General features: G+C 48.8%; 2 protein-coding genes across 2 annotated transcripts in view; one reads left to right on the forward strand and one right to left on the reverse strand.

Annotated features, from left to right (window-relative positions):
* LOC142541362 (uncharacterized) overlaps positions 1-23,507 on the reverse strand; it is a 54,459-nt gene that overhangs the window by 21,873 nt on the left and 9,079 nt on the right. The window lies entirely within an intron of this gene.
* Positions 7,753-12,463, forward strand: LOC142541286 (uncharacterized). The gene is made up of 7 exons (XM_075647846.1): positions 7,753-8,191; positions 8,414-9,036; positions 9,136-9,372; positions 9,482-9,536; positions 9,583-10,590; positions 10,649-11,451; positions 12,017-12,463. The coding sequence occupies exons 1-7, from the start codon at positions 7,753-7,755 to the stop codon at positions 12,461-12,463; spliced, it is 3,612 nt and encodes a 1,203-aa protein (XP_075503961.1).

Genomic DNA, 23,507 nt, shown 5'->3' on the forward strand with positions numbered 1-23,507 from the left:
TTCGAGATGGGATTCCCAATTTTGTTCCCGGATCAGGTTATTTCGTCCCTCTCTGCTTCTTTAAGTTTGCTCTGGTAGGGCGTATCACTAGGAACCGGGGTTTGACTCCAATTGATATATTATCTGCTTCTCTTGTATGGTTTGTTGGGTTCTCATACTGTTCGTTTCTTCCTCGTGGGTATATGGTTCTCACCCTTTCCTGTGAGGAGGATTATTTGAGGTTTGGACTCAGCCTCTTGTTTCGATTCGGTCTGTAGTGATTCGTTTTCGAAATGGACTCCCGAATTCAAGTTTGAGGCGGATTCTCCTATTGCTCCTGTTTGGGTCAGATTTATTGATTTGCCATTGCATCTTTATGCTAAACAGAGCTTGTTTCCTATTGCTAAGATTTTAGGTAATCCAGTTAAGATTGATGAGATTACCGCTGATGGGACTAGAGGATCTTTTGCTAGAGTTTGTGTTGAGATTGATGTTCTTCAGGCTCGTCCGGAGCGTATCTGGGTGGGTTGGGGTGATCATAGTCAGGTTGTGGAGGTGGTCTATGAGCAAGTTCCCCATTATTGTTCTCATTGCCAGTTGTTGGGCCATTCCCTTGATTTTTGCTCTCGTAATGGAAAGTCTTCTCGCCCGCGCCGACCCGACCTCATGTAAGGGTGTTGCATCGGATTCCCCGCTTCCGCCTCCTTCCGAGCAGCCTCAGGGTGTTGCGTCAGATCCGCCACAGTCCGGTGATACTGATTTATAGGACATGTTTCCAAGCGTCCCCGACGCCGACTGTTGTGAGGAAAGATCCGGCTCGGCCCATTTCGACGAAGAATTACTATGAGATACTGCAAGATTTACCCACTGCTTCAGGTCCTGGTGAGACTTCGGGTACCGTTAAACCCCGTCCCCAGAGGTTTAAGTCCCTTCTTAGTAAGCTTGCGGCAGAGCAGAATGCTGCGGTGAGTAGTCTGTCTCACGATGATTTGGATCCGATTATCTCGTCTCAGGCCACGGATATGGTCGAGGTGGCATCTACTTCTGGATCAGTTGTTACTGCACCTGTGGTTGTTACTGTTCCGGTTGTTGAGATTGCCCCTGCTGTTCCGGATCCTGTGGGTGATACTCCTGTTCTCTACTGCTCTGCCAGAGTTTGAGATGGGTTCAGTGAGTGAAGGATGTTTATCTCTACCACTTCCGGGCCGTACGCGATCTCAGCAGCGGCGTTATTATAGGCAGAAGGCGGCTCAGGCGAGTTTGCCCTATGGGCGACCTCTTGATCCAGGCTGATTTCGTTTTCCGCATTTTGGCGGTATGTGGTGGGCGTTCACTGCAGAGTTCTCCTTGCTCACCATTTTGTTCTATTTGTCTGATGTATTCCGGGCACTCGCTGGTTTGTTTGTATTTTGTTGTGCTTATTTCAGGTTGCCCTGTTGTAGTATGTCTTTATTTCTGTTTTTATGTTATGATTGTGATATAGCCTTTCCGGAGGTCTTGGTCTAGTCCCCCTCCGTTAGGTTTTATTTGTTAATAAATAAACTTTTTAGCTAGAAAAAAAAAAAAAAAAAAAAAAACCCTAAACCCTAAACCCTAAACCCTAAACCCTAATTGTCCTGATTTTTCGGGGTTTCCTTCGGTGATTTCTGATGAGGAGAATTATGGGATTTACTGCTACCCTCCCTTGAGGAGGTGCGTGCGACTGTTTTCTCCATTTCTCCTGACAGTGTGGCAGGCCCTGATGGCTTCTCTTCGGCGTTTTTCCAGCATTGCTGGGAGATCGTTCATCAGGATGTGTTGGATGCGGTTTTGGATTTTTTCCGAGGCTCTCCCCTGCCCCAGAGCTTTACTGCCACCACGATTACTTTGATCCCAAAAGTCGAGGGTGCTCGGGCTTGGTCGGATTTCCGTCCGATCAGCCTGTGTAATGTCACGAACAAAATCATTTCTAAGTTGTTGTACTCTCGTTTGCGGGCTGTGGCGGAGAGACTCATTTCTTTGAATCAGAGTGGTTTTGTTCCGGGACGGATGATTTCTGATAACATCCTCCTTGCTCAGGAGCTCACTCATAGTCTCACTCTTCCCACTCGTGTGGTAATGTTATTTGAAGTTGGATATGGCTAAGGCCTATGATCGGGTCCAATGGCCTTTCCTTTTTGCTGTTTTGCGCCATTTTGGTTTCTCTGAGCAGGTTGTGGCGTTGGTCTCGGCCTGTATTTCTCATTGTCATTTCTCCGTTAATATCAATGGTTCTCTTTCGGGGTTCTTCGGTTCTACCAGGGGCCTCAGGCAGGAAGACCCATTGTCCCCCCTTCTCTTCATCTTAGGGGCGGAGTATCTTTCGCGTGGCCTTGACAGACTCTACTTGCGTCATCCTGCTTTCAGGTACCGTTCTAGTTGTGATCTTTTGATTTCCCATCTGGCCTATGCTGATGATATCATTATTTTTGCCAATGGTGGGTCTCGTGGGATGCAGCGTCTTTTAGATTTTCTGCATCACTATGAGAACTGTTCGGGACAGCTGGTGAATGCTGTCAAGAGTTCCCTGATTCTTCCTCCGCGATGCTCTGAGCGCCTTCGCTCTAGACTTTTGCGTATCACTGGCTTTGCGGAGGGGCATCTGCCGATCAAGTACCTAGGAGTTCCCTTATTTCGAGGAAATAGGACGTGTTCTCATTTGAGCCCTCTTACAGTCTGTTAGGAGGCGGCTGGAGGGTTGGGAGATTCGTACTCTTTCTCCGGGGAGCCGCATGACCCTCATGTAGCGTGCTCCTCTCGATGCCCATATTTGTTTCAGGTTGTTCAGCCTCCGTTGGCTGTCATGGAGAAACTTGAGAGAGCCTTTAATGCCTTTCTTTGGGGGTCTAGGCCCTTGGAGAAGAAATGGCATTGGGCTCGTTGGTCTCGGGCTTGCCTCCCCGTGGAAGAGGGGGGTCTTGGCTTCCGCAGATTGAAAGATCTCGTGGATAGCTTCTCCATAAAACTGTGGTTTCGGTTCAGGCAGGGATCTTCCCTCTGGGCCAAATTTTTGTTGAGGAAATATTGCCTCTTGGCGCACCCAGCTTGTTCTCTTCTCGTGGTTTTATCTCTCCCACTTGGCGGCGTTTGCTCCAGATCAGGCCTCGTGCGGAGAGTGGTATTCGCTGGCGTGTCGGCCATGGAGATCTTTCATTTTGGGATGATGTTGGTTCAGGGATGTTCCCCTGTCCAGTCAGACTGAGGTCTGTGGAGATCGTGGTGCCCGGGTTTCCCATTTTCTTTCGGAGGGAACCTGGGATTTTGACCTCCTTTGTTCAGTAGTTGCTCCTTCTTTTGCGGAGCAGATTGTGTTGGTCCCGATTCTCTTGGGAGAGTTGGATTCGGCTCGTTGGATTCATAGCTCCGATGGTGCTTTTTCTGTAAAGTCCGCTTGGGAGTTGATCCGTTTGCGCGCCCCGATCTCTGGCATAATCGCCCCTGTTGGGGTAGCTGGTTGAGGCCTACGATGTCATTCTTTCTTTGGAGATTTTGGCATCAGTGGCTCCCAGTTGATGAGGTGCTTCAGCGCCGTGGCTTTGCGTTAGCGTCTCGTTGTCAGTGTTGTGATATGTCTGAGACATTCACGCATGTGTTTATTCGCAGCCGGTGGCTCGCCCTGTTTGGCATTTTTTTGGTGCTGTCTTTGGGGTTCGTATCCCTGACACTGAGGATTTCAGGTTATTCCTTAGTGCGTGGAAGAGGATCTGGTCTGGGCTCCAGGGGGCCATGTGAGGGAGTTTCTCCCTTTCATTATTTGTGGTTTCTCTGGACGGCTCGGAATGATGCGAAGCACCGCTTGCTCTCCATTTCTGGAGAGACGGTGAAGTTCCAGATCTTGTCTTACCTGCGCCTCGCCCATTCTGCGCGTACTGTCAAACCCAAGCATTGGGTGGGTTATTTCCAGGTGGCGCGTTCGCTAGGGATTTCGGTTTGCTTTCACAGATATCATCGGACGGCGATTGTTCGTTGGCTTCGGCCGCCGTTCGGTTGTTTTAAGCTTAATGTGGATGGGAGTTCGAGAGGGAATCCTGGGGATTCTTCGGTTGGTGGCGTCGTTCGTGATCATTCTGGCGGGTCTTGCTTTCGTTCAGTGAGTTCATTGGAGCTGGGTACTATCCGGGCGGAACTCTGGGCGGTCTGGAGGGGTCTTATCCTTTGTTCTGATCTTTCTCTTTTCCCTCTTTGGATTGAGGTTGATTCCCAGATTTCTATTCAGATCCTCCGATCTCGTCAGTGTTGTTGGGGGTTGGATCACATTATGTCTAGGATTTTGGTTCTCTTGAGGGGGCGTATGGTTCATATCTCGCACATATACAGGGAGGGTAATTCGGTGGCGGATGCTTTGGCGGCTAGGGCTCATGACCTTAGGCAGTTTACCTTAGAGTTAGGTCCTTCCTTACCCAGACACATCTCCATCCTTGCCCGTTCTGATCATTCAGGGCTTCCATACCTCAGATCCAGATATTCTTAGCCATTTGTAGCCCCTTCTTCCTTTGGCTCTCTTTCTTTATCTATTATGTATATTTTTTCTTGCAGGTCTTTTGTACTTGGAGGTTGTTTTTATATCACATTTGAGCGGTGCAAGTTGGCCCAGACACTTGCACTCTTCATATTTTGTTCCTTTGGATTTGGGTGGGTCCAGCACTTTCTCCGTCGGTGGTTTTCTTTGGACCATTCCTGTTATTCGGCTGGCGCTCACTGCAGACTTCTACTTGACCGCCGCTTTCTTACTTTTATGCTCTCTTGTCGATTGTTATGGTGGCTCTGGATGATATATTTCGGTGGTCTCTTTAGCCCGGAGCCTCATTCATCTCGGGAGTTATATGGTTTCTACTTCTGCTCGTGCATTGGTGCTCTGGACGTTCACTATTGGTTGCTTCTTATTTCAGAGTTACAGTCATGCTTGGATTTCTGATTTTATGAGCTCCGTCAGTTGTCCCCCTCTCCTTGGGTCTTTGAGATTTTCTGACTTGAGCTGGATTACGGTCCTCCTTTTGTGTTTCGACCATTTTTGCACAGTATCTTTCCAGCTGCATATTATTTTGACGGCCAGATCGTGTATAGCTGCCCGTTCTTGGATTAGGATGTACTTTTCAGATTGGCATTACATCGACAGACGGCTCAGAGATGGGTACCATCGATGGTCTTTTGCACCTACTTCTGATTGTGATATAGCCTTTCCGGAGGTCTTGGTCTAGTCCCCCTCCGTTAGGTTTTATTTGTTAATAAATAAACTTTTTAGCTAAAAAAAAAAAAAAAAAAAAAAACCCTAAACCCTAAACCCTAAACCCTAAACCCTAAACCAAACCATTTGCCCCCAAAAAAATTTTCTCTGAAAAACACACAGTAAAAGGTGAGAAACACACTAAACCCGTCACTATTCACGCCCTACCCACCGCCATGCCACCGCCGCCGGATCCCGGCCGGCCAACCACCCCATCTGAACCGCCACCTCACGACGACCCTCCCTACCAAATTTCAGCTCAAATGGAGTCCGATTACCCACTCATTTCTCCGGTCAAAATCGCGGCGGTTTCTTCCCCGTCGTCGGCGCCGGCAACCGTCGCTCCTCCTGGTACGGGCCATACATCATTCTCTTCGCCTCACCCTCCCCTTTCATTTCCGGCACCTGCGCGACCGTCCAGTTTCCCCGTTCCGGCGTCATCTCCGTTCAAAGCTCCGCAGTTACTGTTCACTGCGCAGCCGTCGCTTGTTTCGTCGATTCCGGCCAACTCCGACATCCAATGTTCCATCCCGACCCCGATCTGTGACCCTCTCGTCCAGACGATTCCAATGGTTCAGGAATCACTCCAATCGGAGTTCAAATCAGCCGTGAATTTCAGATCTAAGAACACGCCGTTCGACGCCTCACTGCCGTCTTTCTCACCGCCGATTTCAGGCACTATTCCGGCTTCTTTCTTCAATTCCTCTTTAGGGGTTGATCGTCCAGGTATGGGTCGCATTTTGCCATCTTCAATTTCTGGTTTCCGGCCACCGGTCGGAAACGCCCAATTCGTAGGGCAAAATCGAGTTTCTTCACATCCTTTGGTTAAATCGGACCCTCCAATGCCCGAGTCTGCACGAATTGGTCCCGGTTCTGGACTCCCCTCACCGTCGCCGGTCCATGGTGGTGCTCCGGTAGGTGACTCACGAGTCAACTCGGTCGAGTCGAATCACCGTGAAGGACGAGTTGACTCGGCAGTCAACCCTTGTGCTGAAACGGTCAAACCAGGTACGCGTGTTCCTATTCCGCTTACTGTCTCATTTCGTGATATCCTGACTCCACCATCCCCTCGGACGGCCAAAAAAAGCTTTGATGAGTTGCACAACTCTATGAATGACATGCCTGTGCCGACTCTTCGAAATGGAAAACCGGGTATTCTCTTCCCGGATGAGGTTATTTCTACCCTCGCAGAACCTTTCAAATTTGCTTTGGTTGGAAAAATTTCAGGGAATCGATCTCTAGTTCCAAATTCTGGTATTTCTGCGGCTTTTGCTAAATTGGGACTAGTTAGATCTTTTGACTTAAAGTTCATGCCTCGGGGTTTTCTTGTTCTCACTCTTGCTTGTGAAGAAGACTATGCGTTCTTTTGGACCAAGGGGGTTATGCAGGTTGGACCTCTGTCGGTCCGCTTCTCTAAGTGGACGCCAGAGTTTAATCTTCAGGAGGAGTCACCCATTGCCCCAGTTTGGATCCGCTTCCCGGGTCTTCCCCTTCATTTGTTTTCTAAGCAAAGTCTCTTTGCTTTGGCCAAAATTGTGGGGAAACCGGTGAAGATGGATGATCATACTGCAGATTCTTCTCGAGGCGCTTTTGCTCGCGTCTGTGTTGAAATTAATGTGCTCGAACCGCCAGTCAAAGAGATTTGGGTGGGTTGGGGTGATCATGCTCAAGAAATTGAAGTCATTTATGAGCGAATCCCCGGGTACTGCATGGATTGCAAAATGCTGGGTCATTCGACCAGTGTTTGTTATTCCCATGGAAAAAATCCCAAACCTGTTCGTCCTAAGCCTGCTGACCGTGCTTCTGGCCAGTCTCCCCCATCTACAGAGTCTGCCCCTCCAGGGGGTGTTAATTCTGGTTTTAATTTGGGGACCCAGCCTCAGCTTCAGAAAACTGGCACGGGTCCCAGACGTAGAGGGAGAAAGAGGCCAGTTCGGCAGGTTCTTCCAAGAAAGAATCCTCTTGAGTTGAATCCTTTTGAGGTGCTCTCGCATGGGCAGGACGCGGAGCCTGATCCTGTTGGATTAGATTGTGTTGATATGGACCCTCCATGTGGTCATCTGGAGGATGCCGGTGTTGGGTCTTCTGGAAAGGATCCTTTGGAGTCTGTTCTTGTTGAGGGTGTGATCCTCAGTGATGAGGTTATTGATGGAGGGTTACAGTTGGATGATTGTGTGGATGGTATTGGGGTCCCGTCTACTAGTGAGTTGCCTGTGTTTGGCTCTCTGGGGCCTTGTACTTTGAATCACAGTAGTCATTCCATCCCCTGTTCCTTTGTCTCCTGATGATGCTTCCTCTACGGTAGAGGAATTGGTTGCTAGGCAGGGTCCTTCTGTCAGTGAGCTGGTCTTCCGGCTGGAATCTGCTGGAGATACTGATCAGGAATTCGATCGGCATTCTGAGTCGGGTGATGGCTGTAGGTCTGAAGGTCGTATTCTGGATGCTGATATGGGGGATATTAAGAAAAGGAAGGAGAATGCTTTTCATAGGTCGCGTAAAAAGCGACAGGGCGGTTCTGGTGCCCATTCTCCATGAATTTTCTCATATGGAATGTCAGGGGGCTCCGGAGCTCGGAGTCTCAACAAAGGCTACATGCCCACGTTAAAGATAAGAGAGTCAAGATCTTGGCTATTTTGGAACCCATGATTGATCTGGATGTTCGTTTTATGACTCGTCGTTTTGGTTTTTCTCGAGTTATATCGAACTCCTCGGGTCATATCTGGGTTTTCTTTGCTGAGGATGTCATGGTTGAGTGTCTTTTTGATCACACTCAATTCCTTCACTTCCGGGTTTCTGCTACTTTTTTGCCGACCACTGTCTTTTGTTCCTTTGTTTATGCTAAGTGTGACTACATTGAGCGCAGACAGCTTTGGAATTCTTTGCTTCAGGTTAAGCCTGCTCAGGGTCCTTGGCTTGTTGGTGGCGACTTTAATGTAGTCAGGAATTCGTCGGAGTGTTTGGGTTCTTCTGGTGGGCGGTTGCTTCCCATGGAAGAATTTAATCACTTTATTTTGGATTCTGGGTTAGTAGATGCTGGTTTTGAGGGGTCTTCGTTCACGTGGACGAACAAGACCATTTGGAAGCGTCTTGATCGGGTTTTTGTGTCTGTTGATTGGGGTGACCATTTTCATTCTATTCGTGTGGAGCACCTCATTCGTACGGTCTCTGACCATTGTCCTCTTTTTGTGTCAGTCCCGGTCTTTGCTAGTGGGCCGAGTTCTTTTCGCTTTCAGAGCATGTGGCTCAGGCACCATGGTTTTTTGCAGACGGTGAGGCTTAATTGGAATTTACCGTGTCATTTGAACGGTATGCCCCGTCTTTTTGTGAAGTTGAAGCGCCTCAAAAGCCATCTGAAGTGGTGGAATAAGAGTGTTTTTGGTGATCTTTTTGCCAAACTTGCTGAGGCGGAGCAGGCTGTCCGGATTGCTGAGGCAGATTGCGAGGCTGCTCCTTCGGATTTGCATTGGACTAGTTTGTCCAATTGCAATGCAGATCTTGCTAGGGTTACCGCCATGGAGGCGGATTTTTGGCGGCAAAAAGCCGCTTGTAGGTGGTTAGAGGATGGTGAGAGGAACACCAAACTCTTCCACAATATGGTCAAGAAAAAAAGGGTGGCTAATAAAATCTTTCGTATTTGGGATAATGGCTCTTGCATTACTTCCCCTGAGCTTATTCAGCAGTCTGGGGCCGCCTTTTTTCAAAACCTGCTTACTGGGGATCCTTTTGTGCTTTCTTGCCCGGATTTTTCTGATTTCCCCTTGGTGATCTCGGATTTGGAGAACGCAAATATTGCTGCCCCTCCTTCTTTGGAGGAGGTGCGGGCGACTGTTTTCTCCATTCACCGTGATAGTGTGGCGGGGCCTGATGGATTCTCTTCGGCCTTCTTTCAGCATTGCTGGGAGATTGTCCATCAGGATGTTTTTGATGCGGTCCTGGATTTCTTTCGGGGTAGTCCCTTGCCACAGGGGTTTACTGCCACCACGATCACATTGATTCCCAAAGTCATGGGAGCTCAGGCTTGGTCGGACTTTCGTCCTATCAGCTTGTGTAATGTGACTAATAAGATAATTTCCAAACTTTTATATTCTCGGCTGAAGGAGGTGGCGGAGAGGCTGGTTTCGTGGAATCAGAGTGGCTTTGTTCCAGGGCGGGTGATTTCGGATAATATCCTCCTTGCTCAAGAGCTCACTCATAGTCTTTCTCTCCCCACCCTGGTGGCAATGTTATTTTGAAACTGGATATGGCTAAAGCTTATGATAGGGTCCAATGGTCTTTTCTGTTGGATGTCTTGAGGCATTATGGCTTTTCAGAGCAGGTAGTGTCGATGATATCTGCCTGCATTTCTCATTGCCAATTTTCAGTTAATATCAATGGTTCACTCACTGGATTCTTTGGATCCACTAGGGGTCTCCGGCAGGGCGACCCTTTGTCCCCACTTCTTTTCATTTTGGGGGCAGAGTACCTTTCGCGTGGTCTTGATCGTCTTTATCGTCAGTATCCTGCGATTAGGTACCGATCTGGTTGTGATCTCCTTCTTTCCCACCTGGCCTATGCTGATGATATCATTATTTTTGCCAATGGTGGGACTCGTGAGATGAACAGTCTCATGGATTTTTTGCATCACTATGAAAACTGCTCGGGGCAGTTGGTGAATGCAGTTAAGAGTGTCATTATTTTGCCTCCGAGGTGTTCTGGTCGTACTCGTTCCCGTCTCCTTCGTATCACTGGGTTTGGGGAGGGTTGTTTTCCTATCAAATACCTCGGAGTTCCTTTGTTTCGTGGGAATAGAGTTTGCTCTCTTTTTGATCCCCTTGTGCAGATGGTGAGTAAGAAGTTGGAGGGTTGGGAGCTTAAAACTCTTTCCCCGGGGAGCCGTATGACTCTCCTTAGGAGTGTCCTCCTTTCGGTTCCCATTTACATGTTCCAGGTAGTCCAGCCACCTCTGGCAGTTATGGAGAGGCTTGAGAATGTTTTCAATGGTTTCCTGTGGGGATCCAGATCCTTGGATAAGAAATGGCATTGGGCGAGGTGGTCTCGTGCATGTCTTCCTGTCTCTGAAGGGGGTCTTGGATTTCGCAGGCTCAAAGATATTGTGGATAGCTTCTCCATTAAATTATGGTTTCGTTTTCGTCAAGGTTCATCCCTATGGGCCAAATTCATGATGAGAAAATACTGCCAGTTGGTGCATCCAGCTTATGTTTCATCTGCTGGGTTCATTTCTCCCACTTGGCGTCGTTTGCTTAAGATTAGGGCTCGTGCTGAATCTGGCATTCGATGGAGAATTGGGGTGGGAGATGTTGCTTTTTGGGATGACATCTGGTGTGGGGATGTTCCCTTGTCTAGTCAGGTCCTGCTTAGGGGGGATCGGGGTCCGTGTTTCTCACTTTCTTTCAGATGGGGCTTGGGATTTTGACCTTCTCTGCTCAGTTGTCCCACCCTCTGTTGCTGAGACTATTACTCTGATCCCTATTGCATCGGGGGAGCCCGATTCGGCTATTTGGGTGCATAGTTCTGACGGTGTTTTTTCGCTGAAATCCGCATGGGAGCTTGTCCGCTTGAGAGACCAAGTTTCTGATATCTTCACTCCTTGCTGGGGCAGTTGGCTGAGGCCTACTATGTCTTTCTTCCTCTGGAGGTTTTGGCATCAATGGCTTCCAGTTGACGATGTGCTCCAGCGTCGTGGTTTCGAGCTGGCGTCTAAATGTCAGTGTTGTGAGATGCCTGAGACATTCACGCACATTTTCATTGATAGCCCTCTTGCCAGGTCTGTATGGCATTACTTTGGGGCTGTTTTTCATGTCCGTATTCCCCTTACCAGTGATTTCAGACTCTTCCTCAGTGCTTGGAAGAGGCATCCGGGGTGGACTCCTAGGGGCCACGTGAAGGAGTTTTTGCCTTTCATTGTTTTATGGTTTCTCTGGACGGCTCGTAACGATGCGAAACACCGTCATTTGCACATTTCCGCGGAGACTGTTAAGTCTCAGATTTTGTCTTATTTGCGCCTCGCTCACGCTGCGTCTACTGTTAAGCCCATGCACTGGCGGGGTGTTTTGCAGGCTGCGAGGGCTATGGGGATTTTTGTTCAGTTGCGTAGGGCTCGTAAACTGACGATTGTTCGTTGGTTGCGGCCGCCGTTCGGGTGTTTTAAATTGAATGTAGATGGGAGTTCGAGAGGTAGTCCTGGGGACTCTACTGTTGGTGGGGTTGTTCGTGACTCTTCTGGGCATGTGGTGGTTTCTTTCAGTGAGTTCATTGGAGTTGGGACCAATGTCCGGGCAGAATTATGGGCTATTTGGAGGGGTCTTCTCATTTCTTCTGATCTTCATCTCTTCCCTCTTTGGATTGAGACTGACTCTTGGATTTCCATTCTTTTACTTCGTTCTCGTCGGTGCTGGGATCTTGAACATTTTGTTACACGGATTCTTTTGTTGATGAGGGGGCGATCTGTTCATTTATCGCATATTTACCGGGAAGGGAATTCTGTGGCGGATGCCTTGGCGGCGAGGGCTCATACTTTTAGGCAGTACACCTTAGAGTTAGGTCCTTCCCTACCTCCAGACATCTCCACCCTTGCTAGATCTGATCATTCTGGGCTTCCATACCTCAGAAACAGATCCTCTTAGCCATTTGCAGCCCCTTCTTCTTTTTTGGATCTCTTTCTTTATGGTCTCTGGCTCTATATCTATTTATCTATATACATATATATATATATATATATATATATATATTTTATTGCAGGTTAGTGTACTTGGAGGTTGTTTTTCACTTCCGTATGGTCTGTGCAAGTGGGTCCAGACACTTGCACATGATGTGTGTATTCTTGTTTGTTCTGAGTGGGTCTCTGCCCTATTTCTGTTGGTGCTTTCCTTTGGCACATTCATGGTTCCTGGAGGGCGTTTACTGCTGGTTCTCCTTGGCCGCCGTATCAGTTATTGTAGAGGTGTTTGCTGGATGTCATGGTGGATTCATGGGGTGCTTTCTAAAGGATCCTCTGCTTCTTATGACATGTTCGTCAGACTCCTACTTCATGGGATCGAGATCTCTGCTCTTTTGATTCAGATGCTAGATATCTTTTGTTCTGGCGGGATTGCGATCTATATATTACTCTGTGATCGCCATTATTGGACTCTCCAGGATGATAGCTCCGGGATGAGAGCTTTTGCATGGACTCTGCGATCATCTCGCCATTATCATTTTGTCTTCCTCAGCATGCGGTTCATAGCGCTTCTCCTTTTTGATTAGTTGTTGCCGCTTATTTGGTAGTCTTCTAGGGTTCGTTTTGCTTTTGTAATTCCTTCCCTAGGTTGCTTTGTATTTATGTTTCTACTGCTTTAGCCTTTTTGAGGAGGTTATGGTTTATCCACCTCCTCTTTTAGGTTTTTTTTTTTCTGTATTCTGTATTTTGTTACTGTTTTTTTGTGGATATATACAGGTAGGGGTCTGCCTAACCCCCCCGCATCCGGCGGTGTTTTCCGGAAAAAAAAAAAAAAAAAAAAAACCCTAAACCCTAAACCCTAAACCCTAAACCCTAAACCCGAACCCCGAAACCCAACCCAACCCCGAAACCCGAAACCCAAACCCAAACCCAAACCCCAAAAACCCTAAACCCAAAAAAACCCAAAAAAACCCCTAAAAATCGCCCAAACTTGCTCTCACCGCCGCCATGCCGCCGCCGCCGGTTCCCGGCCGGTTCACCACACCACCCGACGCCACACCCCAACGAACATAATATCCAAAAATCATCGTCATCAGAGCACGTTTGCCCCACCAAATCGCCGACACAAATCCCGCAAATTCCGGCCATAAACGCGTCGACTTCATCTACCGTTCCGATTGGCGCCGTTTATGTACCCTTAGATTCGCCTCTTCCAAGCGACCCTTGTGTCCAAAAATTAGGTAAATCGGTGTCCATTTGCCCCGCCGATTTAAGCTCCGAACTTCCGCCTGCACTGTTCATCACGCCTCCAGCCACGTTTTCTGTCCATGACGCCGATTCCGGTCACCTCTGTTCAATTGGGACCCCGATCTGGAATCCCCATGAGCAGGTCGATTCCAACTCTACAAGGCCCGTCATCATCGGTGTTCAATTCCGACGGAATTTCAGATCTACACCTCGCACCCACTGAAACCCTAACGCCGACGGGGTTTTTCTCAATTCCGGCGTCGTCGCCGCTGCCGTTGGTGAATTCCTTTCAAACCGTGTACTCCACTTTCGATGGGTAATCCAATTTATCTTCAATTTCAGGTAATTCATCTCCGATCAAAAACGCCCAAATTGGGCGATTTGCAATCGATTTCATCCAATTCTAGTGTCCAATCGGCCCCTCCGACGCCGGTTCCTCGTGCTTTGGATACCGGTTCTGTACTCCCCCATGACGTCGCCGGCGATCCGCTGCTGCAACCCGGCCGATAACTCGCTGGTCAACTCGGGCGAGGTCAAACCGTCGTGTTTGACCGGTTGACTCGGCAGTCAATGGTGCTGCATCAGTGCGGTCAAAACCCGTCCTTCGTGCTGAGGTTCGGGCTACTGTTTCTTTTCGTGACGCTCTTGCACCTCCGTCTCCTCGTACCGTGCAGAAAAGTTTCGAGGATTGCGTAATTCGATGAGGACTTGCCTGAGCCGTCTATTCTGGATGGCAGCCGGGTAACCGATTCCCGGTTGAGGTTATTTTCTTTCACTGATCGAACTTTTAAATATGCTCTAGTCGGTAAAGATTTCGGGGACAGGTCCTTAGTCCCCTAATTCTTCGATTTCTGTGGCTTTCGAAACATGGGACTAGTGCGATCGTTTGACTTGAAATTTTTACCCAGAGGTTTTTTGGTCATTTTCTCTCTCATGTTAGAAGATTACGCGCGCGTGTTGGTCGAGGGGGAACATTTTGTGGGACCACTTGGATCCGTTTTTCTAAGGTGGACTCCCGAATTTAATCTGCATGAGGAATCCCCCATTGCGCCAGTCGGGAATCCGTTTCCGGGCTTACCTTGCATTTGTTCAACAAGCGTACTCTTTTTGCTCTTGCGAGTCTTGTGGGTAAGCCTGTTAAGATGGACGACCACACCGCTGATGTCTCTCGAGGCGCTTTCGCCCGAGTATGTGTGAAATTGATGTTTTACAGCCTCCCATTCAGCAGGTTTGGGTTGGTTGGGGTGATCACACACAGGTTATTGATGGTCATTTATGAGAAGATCCCCGCATATTGCATTGACTGCAAGATGCTGGGACATTCAGTTACCGTGTGTTATTCTCACGGGAAGAATCCTAGGCCGTCGAGGCCTAACCCGTTTTTCAAAAATCTCAAGATCCAGTTCCTCCCAAAGCACAACACCCACAGGAGGGTGCTGTTCCTGTCTTTAATCCTGGACCACAGCCTCAGCTTCATTTAAATGGCGATGGCCCTAGACGTAGACGGAGGAGGCGGCCCTGTGCACAGGGGGTCATCCTGCTGGAGCCCCCCCTACAGTTCCTGATGTTCCGCATCAAGTTACTTCCTCAATGCCTTTGAGGTTTGTCACCCTGGCATGATAGGCTCAGCGTTTGCGACGCTACTGAGTTGGTTGGTCTTAATCCTGATCTTGGATCCCACTTGGAGGTTGGGGTGATGGTTTACTTGGAGATGCTCCTTTGGATCAGGCTCCTGTTGTTGATGTTGAACCCGATTAGTTTGGGTCTGCCCATTTGTTGACCGACCTTAACCTTCGGGTACGGCTTGTGTGTCTGTTCAGTCTTTGGTTCATCAGTTGAGGAGGGGGTGTTTTGGCACTTCTGTTCAGTGCATGGAGAATCACAGCTGCCATTCGATTCCTTCCATTCCTTCTTCTCCAGATGTTTCCTCTCATCTTGAGGAACTTGTTGCTCAACAGGGGTCTCCTGTTTGTGAGCGGATTGTCGAGCGTATGTCTGCTGATGACCTCGACACGGGGTTTGATCGACATTCTGATTCTGGTGCTCAGGATACTGATATGTCGAACGTGAATAAAAAGAAAAAGGAAGCGTTGGGAGTTTCGTTTAAGCGGCGGCCGTGTGCTTCTGCTCATCGATCTCCATGAATTCCCTCATTTGGAAGGTTCGGGGACTTCGGAGTTCGGAGTCCCAACAGCTGCTTCCATGCTTATGTGAAGGCGCATCAGAGTAAGATTTGGCCATTTTGGAGCCGATGATCATGTTGGACCAGAGATTCTGACTCGCCGTTTTGGTTTTTCTCTAGAGTCATTTCGAATCTTTCTGGTAATATTTGGGTTTTTTCATCCGCGGATGTGCAGACTGAGTGTGTTTTTGATCATGCTCATTCACTGCACATCAAGGTGTCCCGCCTCTTTTTTAACCGACTGAGGTGTTTTGGTTCATTGTTTATGCCAGCTGCGGCTAACGTTGAGCGCAGAGATCTTTGGTCTTCCCTTCTTCAGGTCAAGCCTGCTCTGGGTCCTTGGCTTGTTGGGGGTGATTTTAATGTAGTCAGAGATGCATCTGATGGGTTTGGGCACCCGTGGTGGTAGGCTTCTAACCCATGGAGGAGTTCAATACTTTCATTTTGGATTCTGGTCTGGTTGATGCCGGTTTTGAGGGCTCTTCGTTCACCTGGACGAATAAGACCATTTGGAAGCGGTTGGACAGGTGTTATGGTCTCCGTTGATTGGGGTGATCATTTCAGCTCCATTCGTGTTGAACATCTTCCCCGTACTTTCTCTGACCACTGTCCGCTTTTGTCACCGCTCCGGTTTTTGCCCGTGGGCCGAGCTCGTTTCGCTTCCAGCGTATGTGGGCTTCGGCATCATGGTTTTTTGCAGACTGTTCGGCTTAATTGGTTTCTGCCTTGTAGTTTGAGTGGTTAGGCCTCGCCTTTTTGCTAAGCTTTAAGCGCCTCAAAACATCACCTCAAGTGGTGGAATCAGGATGTTTTTGGGAACCTTTTCGATAAATCATTGAGGCTGAGAGGGCGGTTCGGTCCGCTGAGGTTGTCTGTGAGGCTGATCCTTCTGAGTTGAATTGGACTTCTCTGTCTGATCGCAATGAGGATCTGGCCTGTGTCACCGCCATGGAGGCGGATTTTTGGAGACAGAAAGCTGCTTGCCACTGGTTAGAGGATGGTGGAGAGGAACACCAAACTCTTTCACACAGTGTGAAGAAGAAAAGGGTGGCGAATAGATTTTCCGCATCTGGGATATGGGGTATGCCTGACGTCTCCTGAGTTGATTCAGCAGTCGGGAGCCTCGTTTTTCCAGCATTTGCTTACTGTGACCCCTCCTGCGCTTGCGAGTCCTGATTTTTCGGCTTTCCCCTCCGTTATCTCTGCTGTGGAGAATGAGGGTATTGTTGCGACCCCTTCTTCTTGGAGGAGGTTCGTGCGACCGTCTTCTCCATACATCCTGATAGTGTGGCGGGGCCTGATGGCTTCTCCCGGCGTTCTTTCAGCATTGTGGGAGATTGTTCATCAGGATGTTTTTTGATGCTGTCCTGGATTTTTTCAGGGGGTTCTCCCCTCCCCCAGGGTTTTACCGCCACCACAATCACTCTGATCCCCAAAGTCGCGGGTGCTCATGCTTGGTCGGACTTCCGTCCATTAGTCCTGTGCAATGTCACTAATAAGATCATCTCTAAGCTGTTGTACTCTCGGCTGAGGGTGTGGGCGGAGAGACTTATTTCACCGAATCAGAGTGGCTTCGTTCCGGGTCGGATGATCTCCGATAATATTCTCCTAGCCCAGGAGCTCACTCACAGTCTCACTCTCCCCACTCGTGGCGGTAATGTTATCCTGAAGTTGATATGGCCAAGGCCTATGACAGGGTCCAGTGGCCTTTCCTCTTCGAGGGTTTGAGACACTTTGGTTTCTCGGAGCGGGTTGTGGAGATGTCTCGGCTTGCATATCTCATTGTCATTTCTCCGTGAACATCAATGGCTCTCTCTCGGGGTTCTTTGGTTCCACTAGAGGCCTCAGACAGGGCGATCCCTTGTCCCCCATGCTTTTCATTTTGTGGGGCGGAGTACCTATCGCGCGGCCTTGACCGCCTCTACCTGCAGCATCCTGAGCTCAGGTACCGCTCTGGTTGTGATATCCTGATTTCCCCATCTGGCTTATGCTGATGATGTCATTATTTTCGCCAATGGTGGGTCTCGTAGTTTGCGCGCCTTATGGGTTTACTGCATCATTATGAGAATTGTTCGGGTCAGCTGGTGAACGCTGTCAAAAGTTCTGTTATCTTGCCTCCGAGGTGCTCTGAGCGACTTCGCTCTCGGATTTTGCGCATCACCAGGTTTGCGGAGGGTCATTTGCCCCTCAAGTACCTCGGAGTCCCCTTGTTTAGGGGTAACCGAGTATGTTCCCTTTTTGAGCACCTCCTACAATCTGTTCGTAGGAAGTTAGAGGGTTGGGAGATCCGGACGCTCTCTCCGGGTAGCCGCATAACCCTTATCCGCAGTGTGCTCCTCTCCATGCCGATTTATCTGTTTCAGGTGGTACAGCCACCGCTTGCTGTCATGGAGAAGCTTGAGCTGGTTTTCAACGCTTTTCTCTGGGGGTCGCGGACACTGGAGAAGAAATGGCACTGGGCCAAGTGGTCCTCGAGCCTGTCTCCCAGTGATGGAGGGTGGTCTTGGCTTCCGCAGATTGAAAGATCTGGTGGATAGCTTTTCTATTAAGTTGTGGTTCCGGTTTCGGCAGGGCTCCTCTCTCTGGGCGAGATTCCTTTTACGGAAGTATTGCCAGATGGATGCTCCTGCCTCTGTTCTCCCTCGTGTTTAATATCCCCCACCTGGCGTCGTCTCCTACGGATCAGACCTCGCGCCGAGCCCGGCATTCGCTGGCGCAGTTGGCCTTGGAGACGTGTCCTTTTGGGATGACATATGGTTTGGGATACTGCTCTGTCCAGCCAGTGTGAGGGTCCGTGGGGGCCGTGCTGTTCGGGTTTTTCACTTTTGTCTGAGGGGGCTTGGGATTTCGATCTTCTTTTGCGCTGTGGTGGCCCCTTCTGTTGCCTGAGGCGATTACTTTGACCCCGATTGCCTTTGGCGAGCCTGATTTGGCGCTTTGGATTCACAGTTCTGACGGTGCTTTTTCGATTAGGTCTGCTTGGGAGCTTGTCCGATTGAGAGACCCTGTTTCTGATATCTTGACTCCTTGTTGGGGCCGGTTGGTTGAGGCCCACGATGTCTTTTTTTCTTTGGAGATTTTGGCATCAGTGGCTCCCGTTGGATGATATTGCTCCAACGTCCGTGGCTTTGAGTTGGGCTTCTCGATGCCAGTGTGTGATATGTCGGAGACATTTACACATGTCTTCATTGATGGCCCGATAGCCCGTTATGTCTGGCATTTCTTTGGGCCATATTCGTGTCCGATCCCCTGCACAGGGATCTCAGGTTGTTCCTTAGCGCTTGGAAGAGAAATCTTCATTGGGCACCTGGGGCCACGTCAAGGAGTTTCTGCCCTTTCATTGTTTGTGGTTTCTCTGGATGGCTCGTAATGATGCGAAGCACCGTCAGTTGCGTATTTCTGGGGAGACTGTGAAGTCTCAGATTTGTCTTATCTGCGTCTTGCCCATGCTGCTTTCATTGTTAAGCCCAAGCACTGGCTTGGTGCCTTTGAGGCGGCGAGATCGCTGGGAATTTTTGTTGCCTTTCAGCGGACCCATAGGTTAGCGATTGTCCGGTGGCTCTGTCCACCACCTGGGTGCTTTAAGCTGAATGTTGATGGGAGTTCGAGGGGCAATCCTGGGGAGTCGTCTGTCGGTGGTGTTGTGCGTGATTCTTCTGGCAGGGTGGTGCTCTCCTTCAGCGAGTTTATCGGAGTCGGGACCAATGTCCGGGCGGAGCTTTGGGCGGTTTGGAGGGGCCTTCTTATCTGTTCCGATCTCGGTCTTTTTTCCCCCTTTGGGTTGAGGACCGATTCTCAGATTTCTCTTCAGATCCTGCGTTCTCGTCGGTGTCATTGGGGACCTTCATCATACAGTCACTCGGATTCTGTTTCTTTTGAGGGGGCGGGCGGTTCATTTTTCACATATTTTTCGGGAGGGAAATTCGGTGGCGGATGCGTTGGCGGCGAGGCTCATACCATTAGGGGTTTATACCTTAGAGTTAGGTCATTCACTACCAGACACATATCCATACTGATCCGCTCGGATATCTCCGGGCTTCCCTACCTTAGATACAGATGTTCTTAGCTATTTGCAGAGCCCCTTCCTTTATTTGGATCTATTTCTATATATATATATATATTTATATATATCTATATGTATTTTTCCTTTGCAGTACTGTCTCTTTTGAGTGCTTTGTTTCTTGGATCTGGGTGGACTCTCGCACGCTTCCCATTGGTGCTTTTATTTGGACCACCCTGTTCTCTGGCGTCGCTCTCTGCAGGCTTCTCCTTGGCCGCCGCTTTCTATATTTTGTGTTCTCTTGCCGGGTTTTATGGTGGCTTTGGATGATCTCTCTCAGTGGTTTCTCTGGCCCAGATCTCCATTCATGTCGGGATTTATCATGTTCTCTTGCTTTTGCTACGTGCATTGGTGGCTCTCCATGTTCTCTCTTGGCTACCTCTTATATCAACGTTCAGTCACGCTTGGATTTATGACGTTATGAGCTCCATACGTTTTCAACCTTCTTCTGGGATTTGAAGTTTCTCTTACTTCAGCTGGATTGCGACCGATCTCGGACTAGGACGCCATTTTCATGTTGGACTTACAGCGACAGACGGCTCAGAGATGGGTACAAGTGGTTTGTCTTTTGCACCTACATCTGAGTCGGATCTTTACAGTTTAGACATGTTTCGATTTGTATTGATGTATTTGCGCGGCTCTTATATGTTCATTTATTATGCGCTTTTCCTAGGGATTAGATTTGGCACGTGTATTTGCCACCCTAGGTTTTATGTTCCTTTATGTTTTATGTGTTGTCAGACTCGCTTTTTAGAGAGGTCAGTGGTATACCTGCCCTCTCTTTAGGCCTTATCTTGTATTTCTTTTGTGTTTATATACAGTAGGGGTCCGCCTAACCCCCCGCTTTCGGCGGTGTTTATTAAAAAAAAAAAAAAACCCTAAACCCTAAACCCTAAACCCAAAACCCAAACCTAAACCTAAACCTAAACCTAAACCTAAAAACCTAAACCTAAACCTAAACCTAACCCTAACCTAAACCTAAACCTAAACCTAAACCCTAAACCATTTTCGCCCCTAAAATTTTTTCTCTAAAGTGAATAGTGACCCAAAATAAGCCAAAAATCGCCCAAAAATCGCCTCCATGTTAACGCCGGTTTCCGACCGGCCAATGACACCAACAGATGCGCCTCGACGAGACGAGGCTACTGTAAAAATTTCAGGTCAATCGGAGCACCTTTGCTCGGCCAATTCCACGTCTGAATGCTCGAAATCTGCGCATTTTCCGGCGAGCTCGATCGCGCCGGCTAAAGCTCATCTTCCGGCTACGACTCTTGTACCACTAGAATCATCTTCTCAAATCGCACCTTGTGTTCAAATTTCAGGTCAATCGGAGTCCGTTTGGTTCCCCAATTCATCCGGCAAAGTCGCGAATTTACTGTTCACAGAATCGCCGCCTACGGTTTTCTCGATTCCGGCCGCTTCCGATGGTGTTTGTTTGATCGGGTCCCGATCTGTAATACCCACTCCAAGGCGCTTCATATGGTACCAGCACCGATGTCTATAACGTCTCCGATGGACGGGATTTTCAGATCTACGATTACAAGCTCTATTCACTCGCCTTCGTCGGACGTTTGCTTCAATTCCGGCGCCGACACTTCTCTAAAATTCAATTCCTTTGGCCAGAGCTCTAATCAAGGGATGGGCAATCGTTCCATGTTGCCAATTTCTGAAAATTATTCAGAGATCGGAAACGCCCATTTGGTGTTCTTGGCTCGAGTTCATCACCGATTTCGTCCCGAGTCACAATCGTTCCGGCCGGTTCGGGTAGTGGTATGGCCGGTTCCGGCTTCGCATTCTCCTCTCCGGCATTAGGTGGTGCTCAGTTTGGTGACTCTCCGGTGAACTCGGTCGGCTCTCTGAGTTAACCCTTGCGGGTTGACCTCGGCACAGCAAGTCAATTGCCTTCTCCTATCCCCGTGCTCCGGCATGTTTGTTTTTTTCCTCGCTCTGTCCCTCCCATGCGGTGTCTTTCAGGGATGGTTTTGCGTCTGTTCCTCTCCACCGTCGCAGGCTCAGAGTTTTGCTGATGTTGCTGCATCGATGGATGATGTGCCCGCTCCGATTGTTCGAGATGGGATTCCCGGAATTTTGTTCCCGATCAGGTTATTTCGTCCCTCTCTGCTTCTTTTAAGTTTGCTCTGGTAGGGCGTATCACTGGGAACCGGGGTTTGACTCCCAATTCTGATATATTATCTGCTTTCTCTTGTATTGGTTTGTTGGGTTCTCATACTGTTCGTTTTCTTCCTCGTGGGTATATGGTTCTCACCCTTTCCTGTGAGGAGGATTATTTGAGGTTTTGGACTCAGCCTCTTGTTTCGATTCGGTCTGTAGTGATTCGTTTTTCGAAATGGACTCCCGAATTCAAGTTTGAGGCGGATTCTCCTATTGCTCCTGTTTGGGTCAGATTTATTGATTTGCCATTGCATCTTTATGCTAAACAGAGCTTGTTTCCTATTGCTAAGATTTTAGGTAATCCAGTTAAGATTGATGAGATTACCGCTGATGGGACTAGAGGATCTTTTGCTAGAGTTTGTGTTGAGATTGATGTTCTTCAGGCTCGTCCGGAGCGTATCTGGGTGGGTTGGGGTGATCATAGTCAGGTTGTGGAGGTGGTCTATGAGCAAGTTCCCCATTATTGTTCTCATTGCCAGTTGTTGGGCCATTCACTTGATTTTTGCTCTCGTAATGGAAAGTCTTCTCGCCCGCGCCGGACCCGACCTCATGGTAAGGGTGTTGCATCGGATTCCCCGCTTCCGCCTCCTTCCGAGCAGCCTCAGGGTGTTGCGTCTGACCCGCCACAGTCCGATGATACTGATTTTATAGGACATGTTTCCAAGCGTCCCCGACGCCGACCTGTTGTGAGGAAAGATCCGGCTCGGCCCATTTCGACGAAGAATTACTATGAGATACTGCAAGATTTACCCACTGCTTCAGGTCCTGGTGAGACTTCGGGTACCGTTAAACCCCGTCCCCAAAGGTTTAAGTCCCTTCTTAGTAAGCTTGCGGCAGAGCAGAATGCTGCGGTGAGTAGTCTGTCTCACGATGATTTGGATCCGATTATCTCGTCTCAGGCCACGGATATGGTTGAGGTGGCATCTACTTCTGGAGCAGTTGTTACTGTACCTGTGGTTGTTACTGTTCCGGCTGTTGAGATTGCCCCTGCTGTTCCGGATCCTGTGGGTGATACTCCTGTTTCTACTGCTCTGCCAGAGTTTGAGATGGGTTCAGTGAGTGAAGGATGTTTATCTCTACCACTTCCGGGCCGTACGCGATCTCAGCAGCGGCGTTATTATAGGCAGAAGGCGGCTCAGGCGAGTTTGCCCTATGGGCGACCTCTTGATCCAGGCTGATTTCGTTTTCCGCATTTTTGGCGGTATGTGGTGGGCGTTCACTGCAGAGTTCTCCTTGCTCACCATTTTGTTCTATTTGTCTGATGTATTCCGGGGCACTCGCTGGTTTGTTTGTTTTTTGTTGTGCTTTATTTCAGGTTGCCCTGTTGTAGTATGTCTTTATTTCTGTTTTTATGTTATGATTGTGATATAGCCTTTCCGGAGGTCTTGGTCTAGTCCCCCTCCGTTAGGTTTTATTTGTTAATAAATAAACTTTTTAGCTAAAAAAAAAAAAAAAAAAAAAAAAAAAAAAAAAAAAAAAAAAAAAAAAAAAAAAAACCCTAAACCCTAAACCCTAAACCCTAAACCCTAAACCCGAAACCCTAAACCCGAAACCCTAAACCCTAAACCCGAAACCCCAAACCCGAAACCCCAAACCCCAAACCCCAAACCCCAAACCCCAAACCCTAAACCCTAAACCGAGACCCCAAAAATGCTCTCAAAAAACACACACTAAAAGCGTGAGAAAAAACACACCACCTTTGTTACTATTCACGTCCAATTGCCACCGTGCTACCGCCGCCGGATCCCGGCCGGCCACCTCCCTCACTTGAACCACCATCCTCCGGCGACCCTACCAGCAAAATCTTAGCTCAAACGGATTCCGGCAGCCCGCTCATTTTCGCGACTGAAAAAACACCTTTGATTGTTCTTGCTTCGTCGGCGCCGGCCGTCACTCCTCTCGGCGTCAGACATAGTCCAATAGTCTCGCCTCTTCCTGGTGAAGCTTTTGCCACAACTCCGCGACTTCC

The sequence above is a fragment of the Primulina tabacum genome, chromosome 4 (genome assembly GCF_025594145.1).
Source record: "Primulina tabacum isolate GXHZ01 chromosome 4, ASM2559414v2, whole genome shotgun sequence".
Taxonomy (NCBI): domain Eukaryota; kingdom Viridiplantae; phylum Streptophyta; class Magnoliopsida; order Lamiales; family Gesneriaceae; genus Primulina; species Primulina tabacum.